Genomic DNA, 26128 nt, shown 5'->3' on the forward strand with positions numbered 1-26128 from the left:
GAAATTGGACTATGTATGTATTTGTAGGGCTTTGCATGTGTGGGAGGACATATGTGTGGGAGGATATAGTTGCTCGCACCGCCATGTTTGTGTAAGAGCCTGTGGTTACAGGAGAGGGAACACAAGGAAGAACAGCTTTTTGATTCCTTCCTTTATTCCTTAATACCAGTGTTTCAGTCTATGTAAAAACGTATACTTTGTAAACTCAAAAGTTACATAATTAACTAGTCATTGCTTATTATACCAACACTGGTCATAAATAGCCTAAAATTAAAGTAATGCTAAACATTACCTTATTGAACCACTATTTTCCTCATTTCTTCCATTCATTTTGTTATGGGACAATTTAACTCAACATTTCTATTTCTCAGTTGTAGCAACTTCTAAAATTCTACAATTTGTATGTTTTCTAGTACTTGGAGGAAATATAGTAAATCTCTTGCTGAACTTGTCTTCAAACCTGGATGCATTTTGTACATTTCTTCAGTATTAGTGCTCAATTTGAAACTAGTTTTCTAAGACTGTTGGTTTTCATGTGTTGTTTTTAAGAATGTCACTCATAAAACATGTATGTAATCCTCTCCTTTCAACTTGCTTCATTTTTGTGCTAAGAAAAAATATTTAGATGTGTGTATGTGTTTATTTGTATGTGTTTATGTGTGTACCTGTGCTTATGTCTTTGTGTGTGTGGGGGGTGCAGAGGGAGAGTGAGAGGGAGAGAATTCATATATGTGGGCCTTTAATGTAGGACAGAAATAAAACAGGCCCCGAACCTAGTCCTGTATGTATTTTCAGGGCTATATACTACAGGTTTGGTTGTGTATTCAAAGCAACTTATGAGGAAGAGACATTTAGTCATAGGTGACTTTCATTGTAAGGGGGAAATACATTGAAAGTCTTGCCACCTACCAATTTATGTTTATGTAAGTTTGTCTGTAAGGGGTAACAGGCAGAACATGATACATACTAGGGCATTTATGTGCATGTGTCTGTGTGTGCATGCATGCAGGTAAGTGTGTGTGTGTTTATAGGTGCTTCAGTTGTTATGGAGGAAGCACTTCACATGATCTATCACCACCCATGTATGTGTGTCAGTTGCTATAGAAAAGGAGATTCTGAGCAGTACCTAGCACTAAACTATGCATGTGGTGGTTGTGGCTATAAGGTTCTGAAGACCTTTAAGTCATGACACCTAGCCCTACTTGTAAGGCTTTGGTTGTAAGTGATAGGAAACATAGTGGTACCTGGCATCATGGTCTTGTGTGTGTCTATGGGGCTTTGACTCTGAGTGAGTGGACACCTTCTGGACCCAATGCCAACTTCTCTCTTTCTTGGTCTTGTGCAATTTTCTTACTACCTCCTCTCTCTCTCTCTCTCTCTCTCTCTCTCGCTCTCGCTCTCGCTCTCTCTCCCTTCCTCCTTCCCTCCCTCCCTCCCCCCCCTCTCTCTGTGTGTATGTGTCTGTGTGTCTCTCTGTGTGTATCTTCCTCTTGTGTGTTTTTGTGTGCGTGTTATTAGACGATTCATGGTTTGGAACTCAGTAGGCTCTCACATCTATTTGTGTGTGTGTGTCTATTTTTGAATTTGCCTGAAGATGAGGTGATAACTGAATGTGATCCCTTTCCATGTATATGTGTGGGCAGCTTTGCCTATGGATGGGAAAAAAGCCAGGAAATGACATTACATATACTTGCTTGTGTGTGTGTGTGTGTGTTTATTTCTACACATTTTGACAGACTGTGTACACCTAAAATGACATAACATCATCCGTGGGTGAAGTGTAGCCTTTGCTGTAGCAGAGTCTACCTAATATAATGTAACATCTAGTCGTGCATTTGTACATGGACCTTTGCATTTGCGAACGTCTTACTGAGGATGAATTGACACACAGCAATGCATGGGGGCCTTTGACAATAAGAGCTTATTCCTTGCGTTTCTGACAGTTAGTGGGAGTAGGGTGGGTCCTTTGTACATGTTGCCTATTATCTGTGTATCTGTGAGTGTGTGTGTACCTGTTGCAATAGAAAATTTACAAAAAAATGTATTTACACACAAACACACATATTCACAGAAAAATACACAGGCTCACACTGTCAGAAACACATGCGATCATGAACATACAAGAGGAGGTGCAAGGTATTGCTAGGTAGCCCTTTCTTTATATAAAAAGCTCTTCACACATGGCTAAGACTGATATCCTGTTAGGTACTAAATTTTCTATTGCGACAGGTACACACACATAAATGGACCATCAATAGGACCCAAGGAGTCCTGCCTTTGAAGAACTAAGATTCTGAAACTAAAAGCAAGACTCACTTGAAATTCCAGCTTCACTACTTGAATGTGTGCTGATGTTTCCCTGAAGTCCCTCTCTTCCTGAGTGTCAGCACTTAAATATATGTAAAAACTTTGTAAAATTGAAAGTACATCATCAGCTTGCCTTGGCCTAGTATACCAATACTGGTCATCAATAGCCTAAAATTAAAACAATTCAAAACATAACCTATCAAAAACACTATTTTGTTCAGTCTTTCCTCATTCCTTGCACTGCTTTTTTGATGGGTCATTTTAATCCAAAAATCTCTGTATCTTGGTTATAGCAAGTTCCAAAATGTATTACATTCATGTATTTTCTCAAACATTGGGAAACACTGTCAGTCACTTGGAGGCAGATCTCAAATATCTGGATGTAGTTTTTCTTTTCTTTTTTTTTTTATTGCGAAAAGAAGAAAAAAAAACATAAACAAAAAACAAGTTTCCACCTCCTCCCAGCCTCCCATTTCCCTCCCCCTCCTCCTACCCTTCTCCCCCTCCTCCCACTCTTCTCCCCCTCCCTCTCCAGTCCAATGAGCAGTCCGGGTTCCCTGCCCTGTGGTAAGTCCTAGGTCCTCCCCACTCCGTCCATATCTAGGAAGGTAAACATCCAAACTGGCTAGGCTCCCACAAAGCCAGCACATTAAGTAGGATCAAAACCCCGTGCCATTGTCCTTGGCTTCTCATCAGCCCTCATTGTTCGCCATGTTCAGAGAGTCCGGTTTTATCCCATGCTTTTTCGGTCACAGTCCAGCTGGCCTTGGTGAGCTCCCAGTAGATCAGCTCCACTGTCTCAGTGGGTGGATGCACGCCTCGTGGTCCCGACTTCTTTGCTCATGTTCTCCCTCCTTCTGCTCCTCCTTGGGACCTTGGGAGCTCAGTCCAGTGCTCTTGTGTGGGTCTCTGTCTCTATCTCCATCCATCACCAGATGAAGATTCTATGATGATATGCAAGATATTCGTCAGTATTGCTCTAGGATAGGGTCATTTTACGTTCCCAATCCTCAGCTGCCCAGGGAACTAACTGGGAACCTCATCTTGGGCACTTGGGAGCCCCTCTAGGGTCAAGTCTCTTGCCCACCCTAAAGTGGCTCCCTTAACTAAGAATTGTGGTTCCGTGCTCCCCTATCCACCCTTCCTTTATCCCAATTCTCCTGTTTCCCCAGGTCCCCCCTCCTTCCCTTCTACCTTTTCTCTCCCCATCTCCCCTTACCCCCATCCCACCCCACCCCCAAGATCCCATTTTCTCCCCGGCAATTTGGTCTACTTCCCTTAGCCAAGAGGATAACTATATGTTTTTCCTTGGGTTCACCTTCTTACTTAGCTTCTTTAGGTTCACCTATTGTAGACTCCGTGGTCCTTATTTATGGCTAGAAACCAATTATGAGTGAGTACATCCCATATTCATCTTTTTGGGTCTGGGACACCTCACTCAGGATAGTGTTTTCTCTTTCCATCCATTTGCATGCAAAATTCGAGAAGTCATTGTTTTTTACCGCAGCGTAGTACTCTAGCGTGTATATATTCCATACTTTCTTCATCCATTCTTCCATTGAAGGGCATCTAGGTTGTTTCCAGGTTCTGGCTATTACAAATAATACTGCTATGAACATAGTTGAACAAATGCTTTTGTCATTTGATAGAGCATCTCTTGGGTATATTCCCAAGAGTGGTATTGCTGGGTCCAGGGGTAAGTTGATCCCGAACTTCCTGAGAAACCAAAACACTGACTTCCACAGTGGTTGCACAAGATTGCATTCCCACCAGCAATGGATGAGGGTACCCGTTCCTCCACAGCCTCTCCAGCAAAGGTTATCGTTGGTGTTTTTGACTTTAGCCATTCTGACAGGTGTAGGATGATATCTCAAAGTTGTTTTGATTTGCATTTCCCTGATCGTTAAGGAAGTTGAGCACGACCTTAAGTGTCTTTTGGCCATTTGAACTTCTTCTGTTGAGAATTCTCTGTTCAGTTCAGTGCCCCATTTTTTAATTGGGTTAATTAGCATTTTAAAGTCTAGTTTCTTGAGTTCTCTATATATTTTGGAGATCAGACCTTTGTCTGTTGCGGGGTTGGTGAAGATCTTCTCCCAGTCAGTAGTTTGCCTTTGTGTCTTAGTGACTATGTCCTTTGCTTTACAGAAGCTTCTCAGTTTTAGTAGGTCCCATTTATTCAATGTTGCCCTTAATGTCTGTGCTTCTGGGGTTATACATAGGAAGCGATCTCCTGTGCCCATCTGTTGTAGGGTATTTCCCACTTTCTCTTCTATCAGGTTCAGTGTGTTCGGGCTGATATTGAGGTCTTTAATCCATTTGGACTTGAGTTTTGTGCACGGTGAGAGATATGGGTCTATTTTCATTCTTCTACAGGTTGACATCCAGTTGTGCCAGCACCATTTGTTGAAGATGCTTTCTTTCTTCCATTGTATACTTTTAGCTCCTTTATCGAAAATGAGGTGTTCATAGGTTTGTGGGATAAAATCTGGGTCTTCTATACGATTCCATTGGTCGACTTCTCTGTTTTTATGCCAGTACCACACTGTTTTCATTACTGTAGCTCTGTAATAGAGTTTGAAGTCAGGGATGGTAATGCCTCCAGAAGATCCTTTATTGTATAGGATTGTTTTGGCTATCCTGGGTTTTTTGTTTTTCCATATAAAGTTGATTATTGTCCTCTCCAGATCTGTGAAGAATTTTGATGGGATCTTGATGGGGATTGCGTTGAATCTATAAATTGCCTTTGGTAGAATTGCCATTTTTACTATGTTGATCCTCCCAATCCAAGAGCAAGGGAGGTCCATTCATTTTTTGGTATCCTCTTCAATTTCTTTCTTCAATGCCTTAAAGTTCTTGTCAAATAGATCTTTCACTTCCTTGGTTAGATTTAGCCCAAGATATTTTATGCTGTTTGTGGCTATCGTGAATGGTGAAGCTTCTCTGATTTCCCTCTCTGCTTCCATATCCTTTGTGTATAAGAGGGCGACTGATTTTTTGGAGTTGATCTTGTATCCTGCCACATTACTAAAGCTGTTTATCAGCTGTAAAAGTTCTTTGGTGGAGTTTTGGGGGTCGCTTATGTACACTATCATATCATCTGCAAATAACGAAAGTTTAACTTCTTCCTTTCCAATTCGAATCCCCTTGATCCCATTATGTTGTCTTATTGCTATTGCTAGAACTTCAAGCACTATATTGAAGAGGTATGGCGAGAGTGGACAGCCTTGCCGTGTTCCTGATTTAAGTGGGATGGCTTTGAGTTTCTCTCCGTTTAATTTGATGTTAGCTGTCGGCTTGCTGTATATAGCTTTTATTATATTTAGGTATGACCCTTGTATCCCTAATCTCTCCAAGACTTTTAACATAAATGGATGTTGAATTTTGTCAAATGCTTTTCCAGCATCTAATGAAATGATCATATGTTTTTTTTCTTTCAGTTTATTTATATGCTGGATTACATTGATAGATTTTCGTATGTTGAACCAGCCCTGCATCTCAGGAATGAAGCCTACTTGATCATAATGGATAATTTTTCGGATGTGTTCTTGGATTCGATTTGCCAGTATTTTGTTGAGGATTTTTGCGTCGATATTCATGAGTGAGATTGGCCTGTAGTTCTCTTTCCTGGTTGAGTCTTTGAGTGGTTTTGGTATCAGAGTAATTGTGGCTTCATAAAAGGAGTTTGGTAATGACCCTTCTGTTTCTATATTGTGGAATACATTAAGGAGTATAGGTATTAGGTCTTCTTTGAAGTTCTGGTAGAATTCTGCATTGAAACCATCTGGTCCTGGGCTTTTTTTTGGTAGGGAGGTTTTTGATAACAGCTTCTAATTCTTTGCGACTGACAGGTCTGTTTAGATTGTTCACCTGGTCCTGGTTTAGTTTTGGTAAATGATATTTATCTAAAAAAGCGTCCATTTCTTTTACATTTTCCAGTTTTGTGGCATACAGGCTTTTGTAGTAAGATCTAATGACTCTCTGAATTTCCTCTGTGTCTGTGGTTATGTCCCCCTTTTCATTTCTGATCTTATTAATTTGCGTGTTCTCTCTCTGCCGTTTGATTAGTTTGGATAGGGGTTCATCAATCTTGTTGATTTTCTCCAGGAACCAGCTTTTTGTTTCATTGATTCTTTGGATTGTTTTCTGTGTTTCTATTTTGTTGATTTCAGCCCTCAGTTTGATTATTTCCATTCTTCTACTCCTCCTAGGTGAGTCTGCCTCTTTTTTTTCTAGAGCTTTCAAGTGGGCTGTTAAGTCTCCAATATGTGCTTTCTCTGTTTTCTTTAGGTGGGCACTTAGTGCTATGAACTTTCCTCTCAGGACTGCTTTCATAGTGTCCCATAAGTTCGAGTATGTTGTTTCTTTATTTTCATTGAATTCAAGGAAGACTTTAATTTCTTTCTTTATTTCTTCCTTAATCCAGGTATGGTTCAGTAGTTGACTGTTTCCATGAGTTTATAGGCTTTCTGGGGGTAGCATTATTGTTGAATTCTAACTTTAATCCATGGTGATCTGATAAGACACAGGTGGTTACTAATATTTTTTTGTAACTGTGTAAGTTAGCTTTGTTACCAAGTATGTGGTCAATTTTTGAGAAGGTTCCATGAGCTGCCGAGAAGAAGGTATATTCTTTCCTCTTTGGGTGGAATAATCTATAGATGTCTGTTAAGTCCATTTGCTTCATTACCTCCATTAATTCTCTAATTTCTCTGTTAGGTTTCTGTCTGATTGACCTGTCCATTGGTGAGAGAGGAGTGTTGAAGTCTCCTACTATTAGTGTGTGCGGTTTGATTGCTGCCTTGAGTTTTAGTAATGTTTCTTTTACGTACGTGGGTGCTTTTATATTAGGGGCATAGATATTCAGGATTGAGACTTCTTCCTGATGAATTGTTCCTGTTATGAGTATAAAATGTCCCTCTCCATCTCTTCTGATTGATTTAAGTTTGAAGTCAACTTTGTTAGAGATTAGTATGGCCACACCTGCTTGTTTCTTAGGTCCATTTGCTTGATAAGCCTTTTCCCAGCCCTTTACTCTGAGTAGGTGCCTGTCTTTGTGGTTGAGGTGTGCTTCTTGTAGACAGCAGAATGTTGGATCCTGTTTTCTTATCCAATCTCTTAGCCTGTGCCTTTTTATAGGTGAGTTGAGCCCATTGATATTAAGTGATATTAATGACCAGTGGTTGTTAACTCCGGTCACTTTTTTAGTAGTAGGGTTTGTGTGTTTTCCTTCTTTGATTTGCGCTGGTGAAGAGTCTCTAGATGTCTGAGTTATTGTGGTCATTGTTGGACTCCTTGGTTAGTGATTTTCCTTCTATTATTTTCTGTAAGGCTGGATTTGTGGCTACGTATTGTTTAAATTTGTTTTTATCCTGGAAAATTTTGTTTTCTCCATTTATAGTGAATGAAAGTTTGGCTGGATATAGTAGTCTGGGCTTGCATCCGTTCTCTCTTCGTTTTTGGAGTACATCTCTCCAGGACCTTCTGGCTTTCATGGTTTCCATAGAGAAGTCAGGTGTAAGTCTGATAGGTTTACCTTTATAAGTAACTTGGCCTTTTTACTTTGCGGCTCTTAATATTCTTTCTTTATTCTGCATATTTTGTGTTTTGATTATTATATGACGAGGGGATGTTTTCTTTTGATCCAGCCTATTTGGTGTTCTGTATGCTTCTTGAACCTTCATAGGTACATCTGTCTTCAGGTTGGGAAAGTTTTCTTCTATAATTTTATTAAGTATATTTTCTGTACCGTTGAGCTGCACTTCTTCTCCTTCTTCTACTCCAATTATTCTTAGGTTTGGTCTTTTTATTGTGTCCCATATTTCCTGAATGTTTTGTGATGAGAGTTTGTTGGACTTGCTGTTTTCTTTGATCAGAGCATTTATTTTCTCTATGTTATCCTCAGAATCTGAGATTCTTTCTTCTATCTCTTGTATTCTGCTGGTTATACTTGATTCTGTAGTCTCTATTCGTTTACCTAGATTTTCCATGTCCAGCCGGCCCTCTGTTTGTGTTTTCTTCTTTGCCTCCATTTCAGTTTTCAAGTCATGAACTGTTTCCTTTATCTGCTTGATTGTTTTTCCTTGGTTTTCTAGGGTATCATTCACTGATTTACTCAATTCCTCGAACTTTCTGTTATACTTCTCATCCATTTCTATAAGGGCATTTTTTATATGCTGTTTAAGGGTGTCAATCACTTTCATGAAGTCAGTTTTTTCTACTTCTTCTTGATTAAGGTGTTCATGTCCTCCTGTTGTGGGGTCACTGGCTTCTGGTGGTTTCGTGTTGTTTTTCAGATTGCTGGGAGAATTCCTGCATTGGCGTCTGCCCATCTCTTCCTCCCAATACTCTCCTTTGGATCTTCTTTTACAGGATCAGGTCTTCTTGCCCACTGATGTACCTTCCCAGTGATGTCACTCCCCAGAGATGTTTCTCCACAATGATGTTTCACTCGGTGCCCAGATCGAAACTCCGCGCTGCTTGGTTAGCTCGCGAACAAAGGGCCCACCCTGCTCCCTGAGGGCAGGCTATGGGAACAAAGGAGCTACCGGCCACCCCTTTGTCGTCCCGGTTTGGGTTCGGTCCCAGCGCCCTAGCAGGCTGAGCAGGGAGGCGCTATGCCCCAAAGAAGGGAGGGAGGGAGGGAGACAGGGGGTGTGGGGATCTGGATGTAAGCTGAATGCCATAGGAAAAGAGAGGCAGTATGGGCAGTATAGCCCCTGTAGTATGGTCAGGAAGTGTGGGCGGGCTGAGGTATGTTCCCAGCTGCCGCAGCACTCACTCACCACAATGATGTTTCACTAGGTACCCAGATCGAAACTCCGTGCTACTTGGTTAGCTTGTGAACAAAGGGCCCACCCTGCTCGCTGCAGGCAGGCTATGGGAACAAAGGAGCTACCGGCCACCCCTTTGTCCTCCCGGTTTGGGTTAGGTCCCAGCGCCCTAGCAGGCTGAGCAGGGAGCTGGATGTAGTTTTTCTATGACCTAAGTATTCCTACTGAACCTGCAACCAGTTCTCTAAAGATGTTAGACTTCATGTTTTTTTTTTGAGAAGGACACACATAGAGACTTCATCTAAATCTCTCCTGCCATTTACTTCCTTTTCTTTGTACCTCAAGTTATCCCATATAACCCTGCCTAAAATATTCTTACATGAGTTCCATGCAGGCATATGTACGGTTTTGTGCAATATATAAACACATTTATTTCTAAACTATTGAGTCCATATAGCTTTGTTTTATGCACCTATATGTCTAGGGACTGAATGAACATGTCAGAGCTTATCCCTGGAGGAAACTTGTTTACCCTCTCTCAGTAAGGATTGACACCTAGCCTTGATGGCAAAGAAAAAACCGGTCTTCTTCATATATGAAAAATAAAGTCAAATTCCTCCGCTAGGCCTCTATTTTTCAAGTGCCATATTTCTGGTTTTCTATACTCCTTCTCCAAAATCTCTCACTTTTATCTTCTTGAAAATACATTCTCTGATCTGCTTCCTTAATAATATTCTGATTATTGAATTCTGTTTGTTTAGAGACTGATTTGCTTTCTCCATGACATCTCATCGTTTTTTTTTTTGTTGTTGTTGTTGTTTTTCGAGACAGGGTTTCTCTGTGGCTTTGGAGCTAGCTCTGTAGACCAGGCTGGTCTTGAACTCACAGAGATCCGCCTGCCTCTGCCTCCCGAGTGCTGGGATTAAAGGCGTGCGCCACCATCGCTTGGCCGACATCTCATCTTTGAAATGCTATTCACGTAGAGTTGTGGTATATACCTTTATCCTAGCACTCAGGAGGTGGCAGCAATAAAATCCTAAGATTGAGGATGCTCTTGGGACACTGACCTACTATGTTTTCCATTGCTGATAGACATCATGACAAAAACAATATGTGGAAGAAAGAGTTTATATGTTCTGATCAACGTCTGTCACGTAGGCAAGTTTGGGCATGAACTCAAGCAGGAGCTGAGGCAGAAAACAGACAAATCTGGCTACTGTCTTGCTCTTCATGCATTGCTCAGCTGACTTGTACTACTTCAGACCAATATGAAGGGGTTAAGTCACCCAGGGTGTTGGAGTTTCCCACATGATTCAACAAGAAAATGAGTCCTGTGACTGGTCACCAACTTCAAATTTGCAAGCCTCTCAACATATTGATGTTTTTGTTAGTGAGCCATCTTCCTAGGAAATTGCATAGACTGGGAATAGATTATAATGAGTGAGTCCAGATCCAGAGAGACAAATGCTGAAAGTTCTTTGCATAGACTGTTCTTAGCTTCTATTCTTCAGTTGTGAGTATTAAACATTGAGGAAGAGATGGGAGAAGCTACCTTGGGTGGCTGTATAATTTGATCTATATGTGTAAGTAAGATTTTGCTATAGTGGTAGGGATATTTAGTAGGAGCGGAATCCAAACTATGTACGTGTTTGTAGGGCTTTGGATGTGTGGGTGGACATATGTGGTAGTTGTTAACACAGCCATGTTTTTTTTAGAAGCATTTAGCATTTTATTTTTTTGAATTAAAAGTTTCTGCCTCCTCCCTGCCTCCCTTTTCCCTCCCCCTCCCCCAGTCCCCACACCCCACTCCCCTCCCCTCCCCCCACTCCCCACGCACCACTCCCTTCCCCCTCCCTCTCCAGTCCAAAGAGCAGTCAGGGTTCCCTGCCCTGTGGGCAGTCCAAGTTCCTCCCCTCTCTATCCAGGTCTAGGAAGGTGAGCATCCAAACAGGCTAGGCTCCCACAAAGCCAGTACATGCAGTAGGATCAAAGCCCAGTGCCATTGTCCTTGGCTTCTCAGCAGCCCTCATTGTCCACCATATTCAGAGAGTCTGGTTTTATCCCATGATCTTTCAGTCCCAGTCCAGCTGGCCTTGGTGAGCTCCCAATAGATCTGTCCAATCATCTCAGTGGGTGGGCGCACCCCTCGCGGTCCTGACTTCCTTGCTCATGTTCTCTCTCCTTCTGCTCCTCATTGGGACCTTGGGAGCTCAGTCCATTACAGCCACATTTTTTAACAGGCTGTGGCATAGGAGTGGGAACACAGGGAGACCAGCATCTCAATACCTTGGTGGGACTTTGGTTAGTTTGGAAGATACATTTGAAAATTCTCATCAAGCTGTGGGCTGAGGTAGGAGCTGTGGGTGAGTTTAAATCCAGTAGAGATTACAAGTAGCCACATTGTAGGCAGCTTTACACGCAGGGATGAATCGATCGATTCAAAGAGCCAGACACATAGACATGCAGATATTTGTGATTCTTTGCCTATGAATCCTAGACTTGTGGTATGTGTATGTGTGAGTGTGTGTGTCTGTGTGTGTGTGTGTGTGTGTGTGTGTGCGTGTGTGCATGTGTGTGTGAGAGAGAAAGTGAAGTAGTAAGAATTTTGTCTTTGGTTTGGGATATTGATATAGGGCAAGCTAGCAGGACTGGAAACATAAGCCTGAGTGTGGGTCGTTAGCTGTAAGGAATGGGATACCTATTATACCCTGACACATAACCATCTGTGTGGATGTATGTATGCTTGTGTCTGTATGTGTGTATGCCTTTGTTTATATGTATGTATATAGTGTACTGCTATATGGGAGGACTATTTGCAAAATCAGACACCTTATATGTACATGCTCTGTGTGTGTGTGTGCTCATGTATGTGCATTGTACTGTAGCTAACCCGACACTAGCTGGACCTGAACACATCTCCATATGATAAGCTTTTTATATACGTAAAGTGATGCATGGGGGCACCTGTCACTTGGATGTAGGGGAGGGTGAACCATGTAGGACTTGCTATGAAACCATGTGTGTGTGTAGGTGGAGATTTACCTGTAAGACGATAGATAGATAACAGAACCAGACATGTGCCTTGTATGAATATGGAGATATGAAGCAGGGTGGAACACCTAGTTGTGATCAGGTGTGACTTTGGTTGTAGGGAAGGGTCATGTCCTAGGACTAGATACAAAGACTTGTATGTGTATGTTGAATTTTCACTATAAGAAAAGTGTACCTAACAGGATTAGAGAACTGAAGTGTGTAAGACAGTTCTATATAAGGCAGGCAGGGAAAACCTAGCTGGTCTTGATTCCAGATTATGTGTGTTATTTGTGTTTATGAGAAGTGGTACCTCACAGGAGGAGATAATGAGATCTGTGTGGATGTGTATGTCTCTATGTGTTTCTGTCTGTGTGTATGTGTTGTGTCTGGTGAGAGAGAGAGAGAGAGAGAGAGAGAGAGAGAGAGAGAGAGAGATTGAGTTCCAATATGTGGGGCTTTGGATGTATGGCAGGAAGAAACAAAGAGGCCATGGCATATAGCCCTGTGTTTATTCTTAGAGCTTTATACCCTCAGCTTGGTTGTATTTTTGAGTGCACTTTTCAGGAACTAATATTCAGCCATAGCTGACTTTCAGTGTAGGGCAGGAGATACTTAGAATAGCCACTTACTGATTTCTGTAAGACTTATGTGTATGTAAGATTTCTCTGTGAGGGGATATCATGAAGTGCTTGATATGGACTGGTGTATTCATGTATGTGTATTTGTATGCATAGAAGTGTTTGTGTTTATGTGTGTGTGTGTGTGTGTGTGTGTGTGTGTGTGAGAGAGAGAGAGAGAGAGAGAGAGAGAGAGAGAGAGAGAGAATACTAAACTATGTAAGATTAATGTGTATACAAGATTTCTGTGTAAGGGGTTAACATGAAGAATCTGATATGCTGGTGTTTTCATGCATGTGTGTGTGCGTACATGTATGCAAGTGCCTCTGTTTCTGTGTGTGTGTGTGTGTGTGTGTGTGTGTGTACATCTGTGGTGCATCTATTGTGGTGATGTATGCTTTAGTTGTTACATAGGAAAAAAAACTCACATTACCTATCACCACCTATTTGTCTACTGTGTCAGTGGCTATAGAAGAGGGGACTCTGAGAATTATCTTGTTCCAAACCATGTATTGGGTGGTGGTGGACATACGAGTTGGCAGATCTTGGACGGCATGACACTTAGCCTGCGTGGAAGACTTTAGTTTTAAGGAAATGGTAAATGTAGCAGAACCTGACATCAGGATCTAGTGTATGTCTGGGGGGCCTTGACTATGGGTGAGGGCTTACCTACAGGGTGTGACACTAAGATCTTTTTCTATTGTTTCAAGGTTCTTTTGTTTCCCATCTCTCTTCTTTTCTCCTCCTTTCTCCCCCCTCTCCTCTTCTCCCCTCCTTTCTACTCCCCTCTCCTCTCCTCTACTCCTCTCTTCCCCTCTCCCCCCTCTCTTCTTTTCCCCTCCTTTCTCCTCCCCTCTCCTCTCCTCCACTCCTCTCTTCCCCTCTCCCCCCTCTCCTCTTCTCCCCTCTTTTCTACTCCCCTCTCCTCCCCTCCACTCCTCTCTTCCCCTCTATCCCCTCTCCTCTTCTCTCCTCCTCTCTTCCCCTCTATCCCCTCTCCTCTTCTCCCCTCCTTTCTACTCCCCTTTCCTCCCCTCCACTCCTCTCTTCCCCTCTATCCCCTCTCCTCCACTCCTCTCTTTCCCTCTCCTCTTCTCCCCTCCTCTCTTCCCCTCTATCCCCTCTCCTCTTCTCCCCTCCTCTCTTCCCCTCTATCCCCTCTCCTCTCCTCCACCCCTTTCTTCCCCTCTATCCCCTCTCCTCTTCTCCCCTCCTTTCTATTCCCCTCTCCTCTCCTCCACTTCTCTCTTCCCCTCTCCCCCCTCTCCTTTCCTCCACTTCTCTCTTCCCCTCTCCCCCCTCTCCTCTTCTCCCCTACTTTCTACTCCCCTCTCCTCTCCTCCACTCCTCTCTTCCCCTCTATCCCCTCTCCTCTCCTCCCCTCTCCTTTTCACCCCTTCTCCCCTCTCCTCTCCTTTTCTACATCTACCCTCTCCCTCCCCTCCCCTCTTCTTTCTTCTCCTCTTTTCTCCTCTCCATTCCACTTTCCTCTCTTCCCCTATCCTTTCCTCCCTTCTCCTCAGCTCCCCTATCTTCTCATACCATCTCTTCCTCTCTTCTCTTCTCTCCTCTCCTCCAGTCCCCTCTCATCTCCTCTTCTCTTCTCTCCTGTACTCTGCTCTCCTCTCTTCCCTCCCCTCCTCTCCCTTCTCTTCTCCTCTCCTCCCCTCTCCTCCCCTCTCCACTCCTCTCCTTTCCTCTCCCACCTCTCTGTCTCTCTCTTTGTCTCTCTCTCTCTCTCTCTCTCTCTCTCTCTCTCTCTCTCTCTCTCCCCCCCCCTCTCTCCAACATGTGTTTGTGTGTGTAACTTGGCTCTTCAGAATTGGGAAAACAACAGATCCTGAATCTCTTTGCATGTGTGTTGGATTTGGATGTAGCAGAGGATATAACTAACTTAATCTGATCTGTGTTCATGTGTGTGTGTGTGAAGCTTTGCCTTTAGAGGCAAAAAAAGCAGGAACTGTCAGATAACATCATCTTTTGTATGTGTTTCTGAGTGTAGTATGTTCTTTTACCTAGTAAGTTATGTTGGCACATGAGAATCTTAACACATTAAAATGTCCGTGTAAGTCCAGTGATGTGGACGGACATGCTGTCAGTTCCTGCCATTTTCCCCTCCATAGGCAAAGCCTTATATATAAATATACATGGATAAATAGCAGATTCAGCTAGTTATAACCTCCCATATAGGCAAATCCAAACACAGACAAATAGATTAAGGGCTGGCTGGGTCCCCAATCATGAATATTCAAATTACCCACACAAGCACATTCAGGAGAGAGAGAGAGGAGAGAGAGAGGGAGGAGAGAGAGAGAGAGAGAGAGAGAGAGAGAGAGAGAGGAGACAGAGACAGAAAGACAGAGACAGAGAGATTGAGAAAGAGATTTAGTTCCTCTATGTGGGGCTTTGGATGTATGGCAGGAAGAAATAAAGGCCATGACATCTAGCCCAGTGTTTATCTTTATTCTCACAGCTTCAGCCCTCAGTTTGGTTTTAGTTTTGAGAGTACTTATCAGGAACTTATATACAGCCATAGCTGACATTCAGTGTAGAGTAGGAGATACTTAGAAGGAATAGCCACTTACCAATTTATGTAAGATTTATGTGTATGCAAGATTTCTCTGTGAGGGGATAACATGAAGTACTTGATATGAATTGGTGTATTGATGTATGCGTGTTTGTATGCATGCATGCAAGTTTGTGTGTGTGTGTGTGTGTGTGTGTGTGTGTGTGTGTGTGGAAGAGAGAGAGAGGAGAGAGAGAGAGGAGAGAGGGAGTGAGAGAGAGAGAGAGGAGAGAGAGAGCATACTAAATTATGTAAGATTGATGTGTATGCAAGATTTTTCTGTGAGGGGTTAACATGAAGAATCTGATATGTACTGGTGTTTACAGGCATGTGTGTGTGCGTGCATGCATAACAAGTGTCTGTCTCCATGTGTATGTGTGTATGTGTTTGTGTCTGTGGTGCATATATTGTGTTGATGTGTGCTTTAGTTTTTATGTAGGAAATACCTCACATTACCTATCACCACCCATGTGTCTACTGTGTCAGTGGCTATAGAATAGGGGATTATGAGAAGTATCTTGTTCCAAATCATGTATTGAGTGGTGGTGGACATACGAGTTGGCAGATCTTTCATGGGATGACACTTAGCCCTTGTAGAAGACATTAGTTGTAAGGAAATGGTGAATGTAGTAGAACCTGTAATCAGGATTTGCCATGTGTCTGTGGGGCTTGACTATGGGTGAGGGCATACCTACTGTACCTGACACCAAGATCTTTTTCTCTTGTTCCAAGGTTTTTGTTTCCCTCCTCTCCTCCCCCTTCTCTACTCTTCTGCCCTATCCTTTCCTCTCCTCCCATCCTCTCTCCTCCGATCTCCTCCCCTCTCATTCCCTCTCCTCTCTTCTCCATCTATCCTCTTCACTACTACCTGCTCCTCACCTCCCCTCTCCTTCCCTCTCTTTTCTTCCTCTCTCCTTTCCTCCCCTCCCCTCTCTTCCCCTCATCTCTCCTCTCTTCTACTCTCATCTCTTCTCTTCTTCTCCATCAACCCTCTCCTCCTCTCCTTCCCCCTCCTTTCCTCACCTCTCCTATCCTTCCCTTTCCTCAAATCTTCTCCCTTCTTCCCTCACCTTTCTCTCCTCCCCTCTCCTCTATTCACATTTCCCCCTTTCTCCTCCCTTCATCTCTCTTCTCCTCTACTCCCCTCTCTTCCCTTCTCCTCCCCTTTTTCTCCACTCCTGTCCTTCCCTCTCCTCCCCTCTTCTCTCCTCCTCTCTCCTTTTTACTTCCCCCCTCTCCTCCACTTTTCTTCCATTTTTATCCCCTCTCTTCCCTTCCCCTTCCCTCCCCTCTCTTCTCTCCTCCCTTCCCCTCCACACTCCTCTCCTCCCCTTCACTCTCTTCTCCTCTCCAACCCTCTCTTCCCCTCTCCTCTCCTCCCCTCCCATCCGCTGTCCTCCTCTCTATTCTTCTCCCCTCCTCTCCCCTCTTCTCTCCCACCCCTCTTTTTCTCTCTCACTGACATGTTTTTGTGTGTGTAACTTGGCTTTTCAGAATTGGGAACACAACAGGTCCTGAATCTCTTTGTGTGGGTGTTGGATTTGGATATAGCCGAGGATATAACTAACTTAATCTGATCTGTATCCATGTATGTGTGTGTGAAGCTTTGACTTTAGAGGCAAAAAAAGGCAGGAACTGATCATAGCATATCATATTTTGCATGTTTTTTGTGTTTGTGTGTGTAGTATGTTCTTTTACCTAGTAAGAATGTTGGCACAGGGGAATCTTAACACAATAAAATGTCCGTGTAAGTGCAGTGATGTGGACAGACATGCTGTCAGTTCCTGTCACTTTCCCCTCCATAGGCAAAGCCTTATATATATACATGGATAGATACCAGATTCAGCTAGTTATAGCCTCCCCTATAGCCAAATCCACACACAGACAAATAGATTAAAGGCCGGCTGGGTCCCCAGTCCTGAATATCCAAATTAGACACACAAACACATGCAGGAGAGAGAAAGAGAGAGACAGAGACAGACAGAGAGACAGAGACAGAGAGAAAGACAGAAGAGGATATAGGAACAAAAGTTCATGAAAACAAGAGAGACACAGCTTGGCCTGATCTTGCTGTATGCTCACTGGTGTCAAGTGTGGGGAATGATCCCCTTGGGCTCATACTGAGCAGTGTGTGTTGGGAAGCATGGTGGTGTGCAGCAGGGATTCACAAATTAGTATATGTAGTATTGCAGGTAGCAGAAGCTTACCGCTGACACAAACCTAGAATTGTGTGTGGATTTTGCAAGGGAGAATGGAATACACTTGAATTTCTAGGTATCAGGCCCTGTTGGTCTATATCTCCTACACACACTGCTATATATAAAGCCTGTTTATGTGCCTTCTCTGCATTCCATGTTCAAAATGTGCTGCTTGACTTCAGTCCCTGAAGAACTCCTAACCATTCCCCCCGCTTTCACTGCTGCAAACTAAACTACCCTGTAGTCCACAATGAATTGGAAGTTATCATCACCTTCATGCTATGTGAAAACTATGCAGGAAACTCTCTGACCAAGTGACAAGGGGGTGCACTTTTTGTCTGGTAGCACTAAAAACTGATTTGAAGGTGTGGTGGGAGCATGTTATAGTTGAATTTGATATACAGTATGTTTAGGGCTTCATGGTTGGGGTCCTGCAAGGCCAGATATGAAAGAATTCACATAGGGCAGTTTGAGAGCTGGTATTAAGCTGGTTCTAATACCACCCAATGCATTGAGATGGTGGCAGGCAGGCAATGTCAAGCAGTGTCAATTACTAGCAATGCTGTTTAGCCCAGTATATGGGAGGGGACATTTGTGTAGGATCTTTACTACTACTGGTGCGGGAGTTATTGGGGGAAGGGACATCCTGAACTGCCATAGTAAAGTATATGGGTGACAATATATGAGTGTACGGGTAAGAAAAGTGTCAGGTAAGGGATGATAGCTAAATGGATATGTGGATGGTGGCTGCGAATGCCCATCAGGGTCTGACAGCTAGCTCTTTTGGGATATATGTGGTTGTCAGCACAGCCTGGCTCCACGTATTCATTGTGAGGCAGCAAGGGTGGTGTGGTCTGCATGGGTTGACATTTAGCATTGAGAGTGGAACAGTGCTGGGGAGTGTGCAGTGCTAGGCTCTCTGGCCTCCAGCAGCAGCATGGAGATTCATGAGCTCAAGCAAGTCTTACATCTGTGCTATGCTCAGCATCCCTCTTCTTCTGGGCTGGGGTGTTTGAGAGTCAAGAGTATAGTTGACTGTCAGAGGGGGGAATGAGCCCCCAGCTTTGGAGAGTCTTCATTCTGCTTCCTTATCATATCTTCATGCAGTAACGTTGAGGGTCCCATGGGTGTAAGAGTAGTAAGCAGTACACATTGGTTGTCAGCCTGGACACTCCTTCCTGCTGCATAGCACTGAACCATCATCTTGTCATAGAACAGGTATTTGTTGTCTGCTGGGCTGTGACAACAGTGTCCAGGCTTTCTCTAGATATCCTACGATACAGTCTCCCTCAGCCATGCTTCAGCTTTTGTATTTTCTTGGCTAATGTCATTAAAGCTCATGTGGCCAGAGTTTATCTTCTGTGCTGTCTCTGTCTTCTTCCTTAAGAGGCTGAAACTTATGTGGATCTCTTCTGCATCTCTTGTGTGAATTTTGTAGTGTTTGCATGGGGGTCAGCTGTAGTAATTGAATTTGTGTTCAGTTTTCTAATGGGTTCCTTATTGTTTACTTTTGCATATTTGCAGACTTTTTTGGACAGATCATTTTCTCTGCCTTGATTTCCAAAGGTGGCCTGATAAAATCCGCTGATGCGATGTAGGTGGGTCTCTTGCTGGGATTTGTGTTTGAATCCATGTTTCCATCTCTGTTTCTTCTTTGTCCAACTCTGTGGATCTCTGAGACTTTGTGTGAAGGGCTGGAACCAGAAGTGCAGGGTCTGGATGGGTCGCTCCTGTCCTCTGCCATCACTTTTAGGATTAGACCCAGTTTGGATGTTTTGGTGCTTGGGGAGCAGATTTTCAATTTCGAGTCTATCTGAGAAACGATCTGTCAGCTTATCAACAGTGACAAGAGTGGAGAAACAGGGGTCTCTGAGTGTTTATATTTCTTTGGATAAAAAATAAATGTTCTATTTGCCAACTGGTGTAAATTCAGCCGGAAATCTACTTTGGTACTTTGATATTTGTTGTTTGTGTATTTTCTCAGTATAAGTGACTGACATCAAGTGCACCATCATCACGTGACTGGTGGCCTGAGAGAGAAGGTCCAAGGACACTGCCCTTTTCAGGAACTCCAGTTTAGAGGCTGTGCACACATGCACTCGTGTATCCCAAGGCTCTGTAGTGGCATGTTCTTTCTCTGCTCAGGTAGTTTTCCAGGTCATCTCTGAAAAAAGAGAGGCATAGGTGACATTTTTACACTATCCAAAAACACACAGCATGAATCTATGCTGGAGATTTAAAGGTAACATACATTGGATGGCTTTCCTAGGGGATCCTTCTGTTATCCTCAGATCTTGATGAGAATTGGAGCAGGTTCTGTAGCTGGATGCTGGAACGTGAGCTGTCTCACTGCCCTGCACAGAATGTCCTCCTGAAGCTGTGTAGAACTTCTGAGTTTTCCTGAACTCAGAGATGACCTTTTTCATTGCTGACACCAGTGTTGAGTGTGCAAGTCCTCAGGTTAGGAATCCTTTGGGGACATGATTCAGGATGTGGCCAGGCACCTACAAGAGACGGAATATTGCAGATCAATGAGAAAACTGGCTGAGAGTTCCACATCCACAGGCACACGATCTGTGGTCTTGGCAGATAATGGCAGGTTTACTTTATGAAATTCAGGGACTAAAGAGGCAGATATAATGCTCATTGTCGTCCAAGGTGACATTCCCTAGGCCAACATCATTAAGGTGCGTCAGGGACAGCAGAAGGCAGGGAATAATTCCTCATTACAGCCCTGCAACTTTTCAGGAATCAGGCTCTGGAAACAAAGGAGGAAAAGCATTTTCCCACCAACATTTCTTAACATAGGCACTCTGCTTCCTGCACCTCATCTCACTTCCTCTTGTCTACATTAGACAGGATACATACTTGGTGAAAATGAGCTTCCACAAAAGATGATGTCCCAAAGAACCTGCAGATAATAGGAGAGAAAGGGTGACCAATAAGACATCTGGAGTTGACTTGGGAAACTCCATGTGAGCCACCTGTACCAAACTGCTCATCACAGCTGTGTCAAGTGGCCGGTGGGTATACTTAATCATTGTGCCAACCAAATATGTCATGTCCAGAAGAGCATCTAAGGACTCAGTCTTGTGCTCTGTGAGGAGGACACCTGTGGACAGCTTTGGGATGAAGCGTCTGGAGTTCCTCCTACAAGTGGCTGGTAATCATGGACCCTGCCCCTGCTTCATCCAACAGGGAGGTGGTAAAGGAGGGAAGTGATGGAAGTGGGGGTCTAGAACTCACCTGACTTTTGTTCTCTCAGATAAAATGCTAAAGATAGATACTTGCTTTAGTATCAGGGAAAGTCCTCGTTAGTCCAAAGGCAAATGTCAAAATAAACACCACAACTGATCATTCTGAGATTTGCCTTTGTGGAGAGTCTGTCATGTGAGTCTGGATCCCATGATTCTCATTGGTTGTATCTCCTTGGTTTCACTGACCTGGCTACAGCACCCAAGTCTCCTTTCCCATGCACTGCATTCAGTAAAGTATATCACAAATGATACTTGCCTTAGTAATCACCCACTGATACAGAGCAGGTATGGCCACATAAACAAGAAGGCCTGTCACTCCAGTCTGGTTTTCCTTGCAAGACGGTTTGTACTCTTATTCTCATGGTTCTTCAACCCAGTACAGACTAAGCATCTTGCCAGTTGCAGTGATTGTTCTTCCATACAGGGGTAAGATGATGTTCACCCCGTTATACACAAACTGTTCTTCCGTAACAGCTAGGGGCAGAGGGGAAAGATGAGCTACTTGCCCCAGTTTATATCAAGATCACTCTGAATCCATGACTCTGTTGTCTGTCCTCTTACCTTGTTTCCTCTGCATCTTGAGCTTAATGACCATGTCCCTGGAGTTGAAAACAGTTGACTCTGGCAGCCTCACGCTTATCTTTCTGTGGATCAGTGTCAAGGATAAAACACATCACAGATACCTCTCTAATACAACAGGATGAAAATTAGTGGTCTCAGGGTTGCCTTCAGCCATAAGACTCACAGATAAGCCCTGGTATTCAGTCCCTTCTGAGTGGATACTCTTCATTACATCATTGGTTCTGCACAGAGGGTGTCCATGACAACACCAGTGCAACTTTCACAAGAGGATCCTAGCAGAATGCTTCTAATCTACAGTCACGAGATTCTGTCTAGGTCTGACCCTCTGACCCGTGATGTGGGATCTAACCAAAAAGGAGTTCCAAGACTGCAGACTGAGTTGTGTGTTCACTGTTCCCCAGGATCAGGACAATCAAACAATACCCACCTTGCAAACTGGAGCAACATTCCAGAATTCCTTCTATAGTGGTAACCATTTCCTTTCTGCTTGCTGTCACTTTCCTGTTAGGAGACAAATATGGTTCTGACAAGCACCCCATAAGTAATGGCCCCTTCACCAACAGTTAGACTGAACCAGCATGCAGTGGGTGTGTCTCCCGTGAAAAGAGGGAAATGGATACAGGCTGTCTGCAAACACAACATAGGGAGGGGAAGGGAGGGAGGAGGAGACTCACTTCTGTCCAGTGTGGAAAAAAAATCTCTCTTGGCCTTGACCTTGAAGGGAAAGACAGATGAATTAATATTGATATTGTATGTCATGGAAGACCAGCACATTGGGACTTCTAATTCAAGAGTGTCTTTGGGGAGAATTTTGGCACAGGGCTGCTCTCGGAGAATGATGCTATTGAAGGCCAGCCATTGGACATACCTCCTGTTAATAATGGTTGTCTGTGGAAAAGCCTGTGGTAGGTGCTGGACTTCTCTGTTGGAGTACACGACACTCTGTCATCTGGACTTCCTGCATGGCTCCCAATTTGCTCCCAATTTGGCTATCTCAGTCAATAGAACTGGAACCTCATCTTCTACAATGACTCAGTACATAAGATGATAATGACCTATGGAAGGCACAGTCTTAAGAACTTTGAAATATATTCTTCAGACTCTTGATTCGTATATCCTTCTGGATCATCTGTTTTCCGTTGGCTCTTCTTCTTATACTCTTCGTGGTCTTTTTAGTTTTCTTCCCTCAAAGCCTCTGATGCTCTACAATTCTTTCTTCCTTTAGATAACACTACTTCTGACTGCCTCTAAAGCCTCTACTTCTCATACACTATTGTCTACTTTAGCTTAAACATTTCAGGGTAAAGGTTGTGGTGGGGTTTTGGAGCATTCCTTTTGAAATAAGATTTCCTAATTTACCTACCCTAACTATCATACGATGGTCGCAAAGGACATTAGAAAACATATAGATTAATAAACATTGAAGTGCATCTTGGGCACCCCATTTAGCTGTGTGTGTGCACCTGCACTGCTCTCTCCTTCCAGTGGTGCCTCTTTCTTCTGAGAAACATAGCTTTTTCTTGAGAGTGGCAGACAGCAGCACAGAAATCTCACACAATTCCCAATTCTCTTCTTAACCCTTTTCCAGCCTTTGGACAGACTGCTGGCAGAGGCTGCACTTACATCTTTGGGAAGGACACCTCTTAAGTTGTTCTTGGATGTTGTCTGAAGGGAAGATCTCTGAGTGACATGAATTTCAGTGGTGCTCATACCCTGAGTTGTATCCCTTTCCTTTCTTACAGAGGGTGTACTCTGAGCATCTGAGCTATTCTTTGGGGTGCTCACTTCCTGGGGTTTCTCACAGGACAAACACTGTGCAGAAGAAATGCACTCAGAGACTGGGCTTCTTGAGGACCACTCATTGCAAACCACGCTACCTACTGCCAGACTTCTGCTCAGGAGAGGAGTAACCTCAGAAGGACTTGTGGGTACTGGGTGGGGAGGATTTTCTTCCTCCAGCAGGCAGCACAGGGTGGCAGGCATGCTCAGGCTTCTGCTCCCCTGCTTGCTTGAACACTTCTCATCATGCCCCTGAAGTTCAGCCAGCAGGGCGAGGGTGGGAAGGGCAGGCTCACTCACTCTCCTCTCAGGAGGAAGGGACATGAGAGGATCTGCTGATGACACAGCCACACAGGCCTGCAAGGAATTAGTGATAGGTTTAGTGTGGTCCTGAGGTGATCCATGGTTTAAAATGAGGTATGTGGCCATGATGTTATTGAATTTTTTCTCACGAAGACAATCACTAATAGCCTTGGGATGGTAGCCCATACCCCACATAGCCTGAACAATGCTGGGATTTGGTTTGTTACAGAATGACTCTGAGGATGATGGGAGTTTCCAAAATTCTTCCCTGTCTCTGATCCACTGGTGCTGCCTAATGTCATATATTGTGGGCCTCTGCTCAGGGCTCACAGTGAACAAGTGCGCAATGAGGTGCACAAGCAAACGGTTTTGAGAGAGTGTGTAAGGAATGTAGTATATGGGATTCAGCATCTTCTCCTTCATGTCTGGATAGGTTCTTGCTTTGAATGGGAAGCTCGCTGTCACCATTGCATATAAAACCACTGCCATGCTCCAGATGTCAACTGCCCTTGCATCATACTCTGTGTCATAAAATAGCTCTGGAGCACAGTATTCAATAGTGCCACAGAATCCCTTGCATCTCTGCCCAGAGCTGACTCTGACGGCCATGCCAAAGTCACACAGTTTGATGTTTCCTTTGCCATCAAGCAGGATGTTATCAAGCTTGATGTCCCTGTGGGCGATGTCATTATCGTGGCAGTAGTGCACTGCACACACAATCTGGCAGAAGATGTGTTGGGCCTGTGTCTGCTGAAGAGGGCCACCCTTCTCAATGAGCGTGACTAGATCGCCATGTGCAGCAAACTCCAACACCATATAGGTATTGTCTTTGCTGTCAATGATGTGGAAGAGCTTTATTATGTACGGGTGGTTCAACTCTTTCATGAAGTTCAGTTCTTTCCTATTATTACCGTCACTCTCCTCACCATTCGCAAGGATTTTAACTGCGACTTTCATATTTGTGAGGCGGTGGCAAGCCAGCTTCACCTCAGCAAAGGCCCCTTTGCCGAGGGTATTTAGTAAGACATAGTGATCTGTAATTGTCTCCTCTTCATAGGTACTGGCATTCAGGTCCAGCTGCATGGTCTCCTCCTCTCTGTTCTTGCTAGAAAGATTCTTGATAATCTCCATGCCAACGCCAACTGAGAAAATCAGATTAAAAACAATGAGAAGTAAGTCAAGGGGTAAAGTTTTTAGCTTTCTGTTTCTTCATGGACAAGTGTGACAGATGCAAACAACCTTACAGTGAACTTCTGGGTCACAGAAAATAAGAATAAGCCAAACTCTAAAGAAATCCTGAGAAACGTACTGAAGATGAGAACTAAACCTAAGGAAATAGACCAGAGTGAACATTGCAATGGCATAAATGCTTAATTATTGAAAAGAACAAGCAAAACAGAAACAACCTTACCAAAAGTGATCAAAGAGGAGAAAGTTCAGTTTAAATTTATAGTCAAGTTTTGGTCTTGTTACAGTAAATATGGCTACTTCTAAAACACCATTTGGAAGACATTTTTTTGACAACTAACATGGGGTTTTATTTTGGTATGGAAATGATATCCTATTCATTCTGTAAACATATCTGAACAGAAAATGAATTAAAAATTCTATACAAACCAAACCATTTCTGAATCAGTCTTTAGGAAAAATTTTGAGTCTTTTTTCACTGCTAAGTTCTCTTTAACCTTAACAATGAAATCATGGAATCATATACACTTGGCAAACATTTTTAGTGAAAGTAAAGTGTTCAACTGAGAGCAGATAATCAACATTCCTGCAGAAATAACGAAAATGAGGGAGTAGAAAGAATTGTAAGGCACAATTTGCAGATCTGCTCCTATGCTGAGAGAAAGGAAATGCCATTCCTAAGAAAAATATTCTACATTACCAGAGTCTTACATAATCCTTATCAGCCTATGACATCAAATTTACCTATTTTACTGTTCGCCAATTGTATATATTGCTCTGAGATAGTTTGGTGAATATAATGATATCACACTTGTCAATACAATAATGGAAAGTGGTCTTTAACTAATGTGGAATATTATTCTGTATTAGTCACTTGCTTTCATGCAAACATAATTGACAGAACATTTTTCAGAAATCTATGGCATCAATCATATGTTTTAAATTATTTGTACATTTACAACTGCTTTTGAGATTTTAATTTTTATAATTTTGATATCATACATGATTATTGAATTTACATTATTATATTTTTCTCCTTTTTAAAGATCTGACAATGTTACTTTGAGTGCAGGTGTAAAAAGTGTGATGTTTTCTGAAAACATAATAATGGAGCCAATGTCCCAAGATTTCTCTTTTCTCTATGTAGAGATAAAACAAAAAGGCTATTTAGGAGTCAATAATGTCAACACATTTCTCATTCAAATTTCTCAAGTTTCCTAATAATATTATCATTCCATTATTTAACAGTAATGTGAAGTTTTTATTCTTCTCCCATATATTATATTCTGACCCAGGTTTCACTCTCTCCCCTGCTCCAGGCTCTCCTGCCTCTTCCCTCAGGTTTTCTGTCCCTTGATCTCCCCACAGAACAGGGCAGGCTTCCCAGAGACATCAACCAAACACGTCATAATATTTTTCTATTAAACTGTGTACATACTATCATAGCAAGACTGAACTCAGATACCTAGATGAAGGAAAAGGCACCATAATTAGGCCTAAGGATTTGCAGCCACAGTCACCCACTGTT

General features: G+C 43.1%; 1 protein-coding gene across 1 annotated transcript; it reads right to left on the reverse strand.

Moving 5' to 3' along the window:
- Nucleotides 1-21106: 21106 nt before the first annotated feature.
- On the reverse strand, nucleotides 21107-24543 carry LOC121434930 (sperm motility kinase X-like). The gene is made up of 4 exons (XM_041633913.1): nucleotides 22954-24543; nucleotides 21758-21831; nucleotides 21310-21392; nucleotides 21107-21222 (listed from the first exon to the last, which is right to left on the reverse strand). Exons 1-4 carry the CDS (start codon nucleotides 24541-24543, stop codon nucleotides 21107-21109), a joined length of 1863 nt encoding a protein of 620 aa, XP_041489847.1.
- Nucleotides 24544-26128: the final 1585 nt, after the last annotated feature.

The sequence above is a fragment of the Microtus oregoni genome, unplaced genomic scaffold (genome assembly GCF_018167655.1).
Source record: "Microtus oregoni isolate MIOR12 unplaced genomic scaffold, Mior012 000045F_ref0000178, whole genome shotgun sequence".
NCBI lineage: Eukaryota > Metazoa > Chordata > Mammalia > Rodentia > Cricetidae > Microtus > Microtus oregoni.

What these genes read in the sequence shown, in the direction of transcription:
- LOC121434930 (XM_041633913.1), bottom strand. Translation starts at nt 24,543, where the DNA reads ATGGAGATTATCAAGAATCTTTCTAGCAAGAACAGAGAGGAGGAGACC. An exon ending in ATGTTGCTCCAGTTTGCAAG is followed by an intron (nt 21,393 to 21,757) that starts GTGGGTATTGTT and finishes ACTGATCCACAG; the next exon opens with AAAGATAAGCGTGAGGCTGC. An exon ending in CAAGATGCAGAGGAAACAAG is followed by an intron (nt 21,223 to 21,309) that starts GTAAGAGGACAG and finishes CTCTGCCCCTAG; the next exon opens with CTGTTACGGAAGAACAGTTT.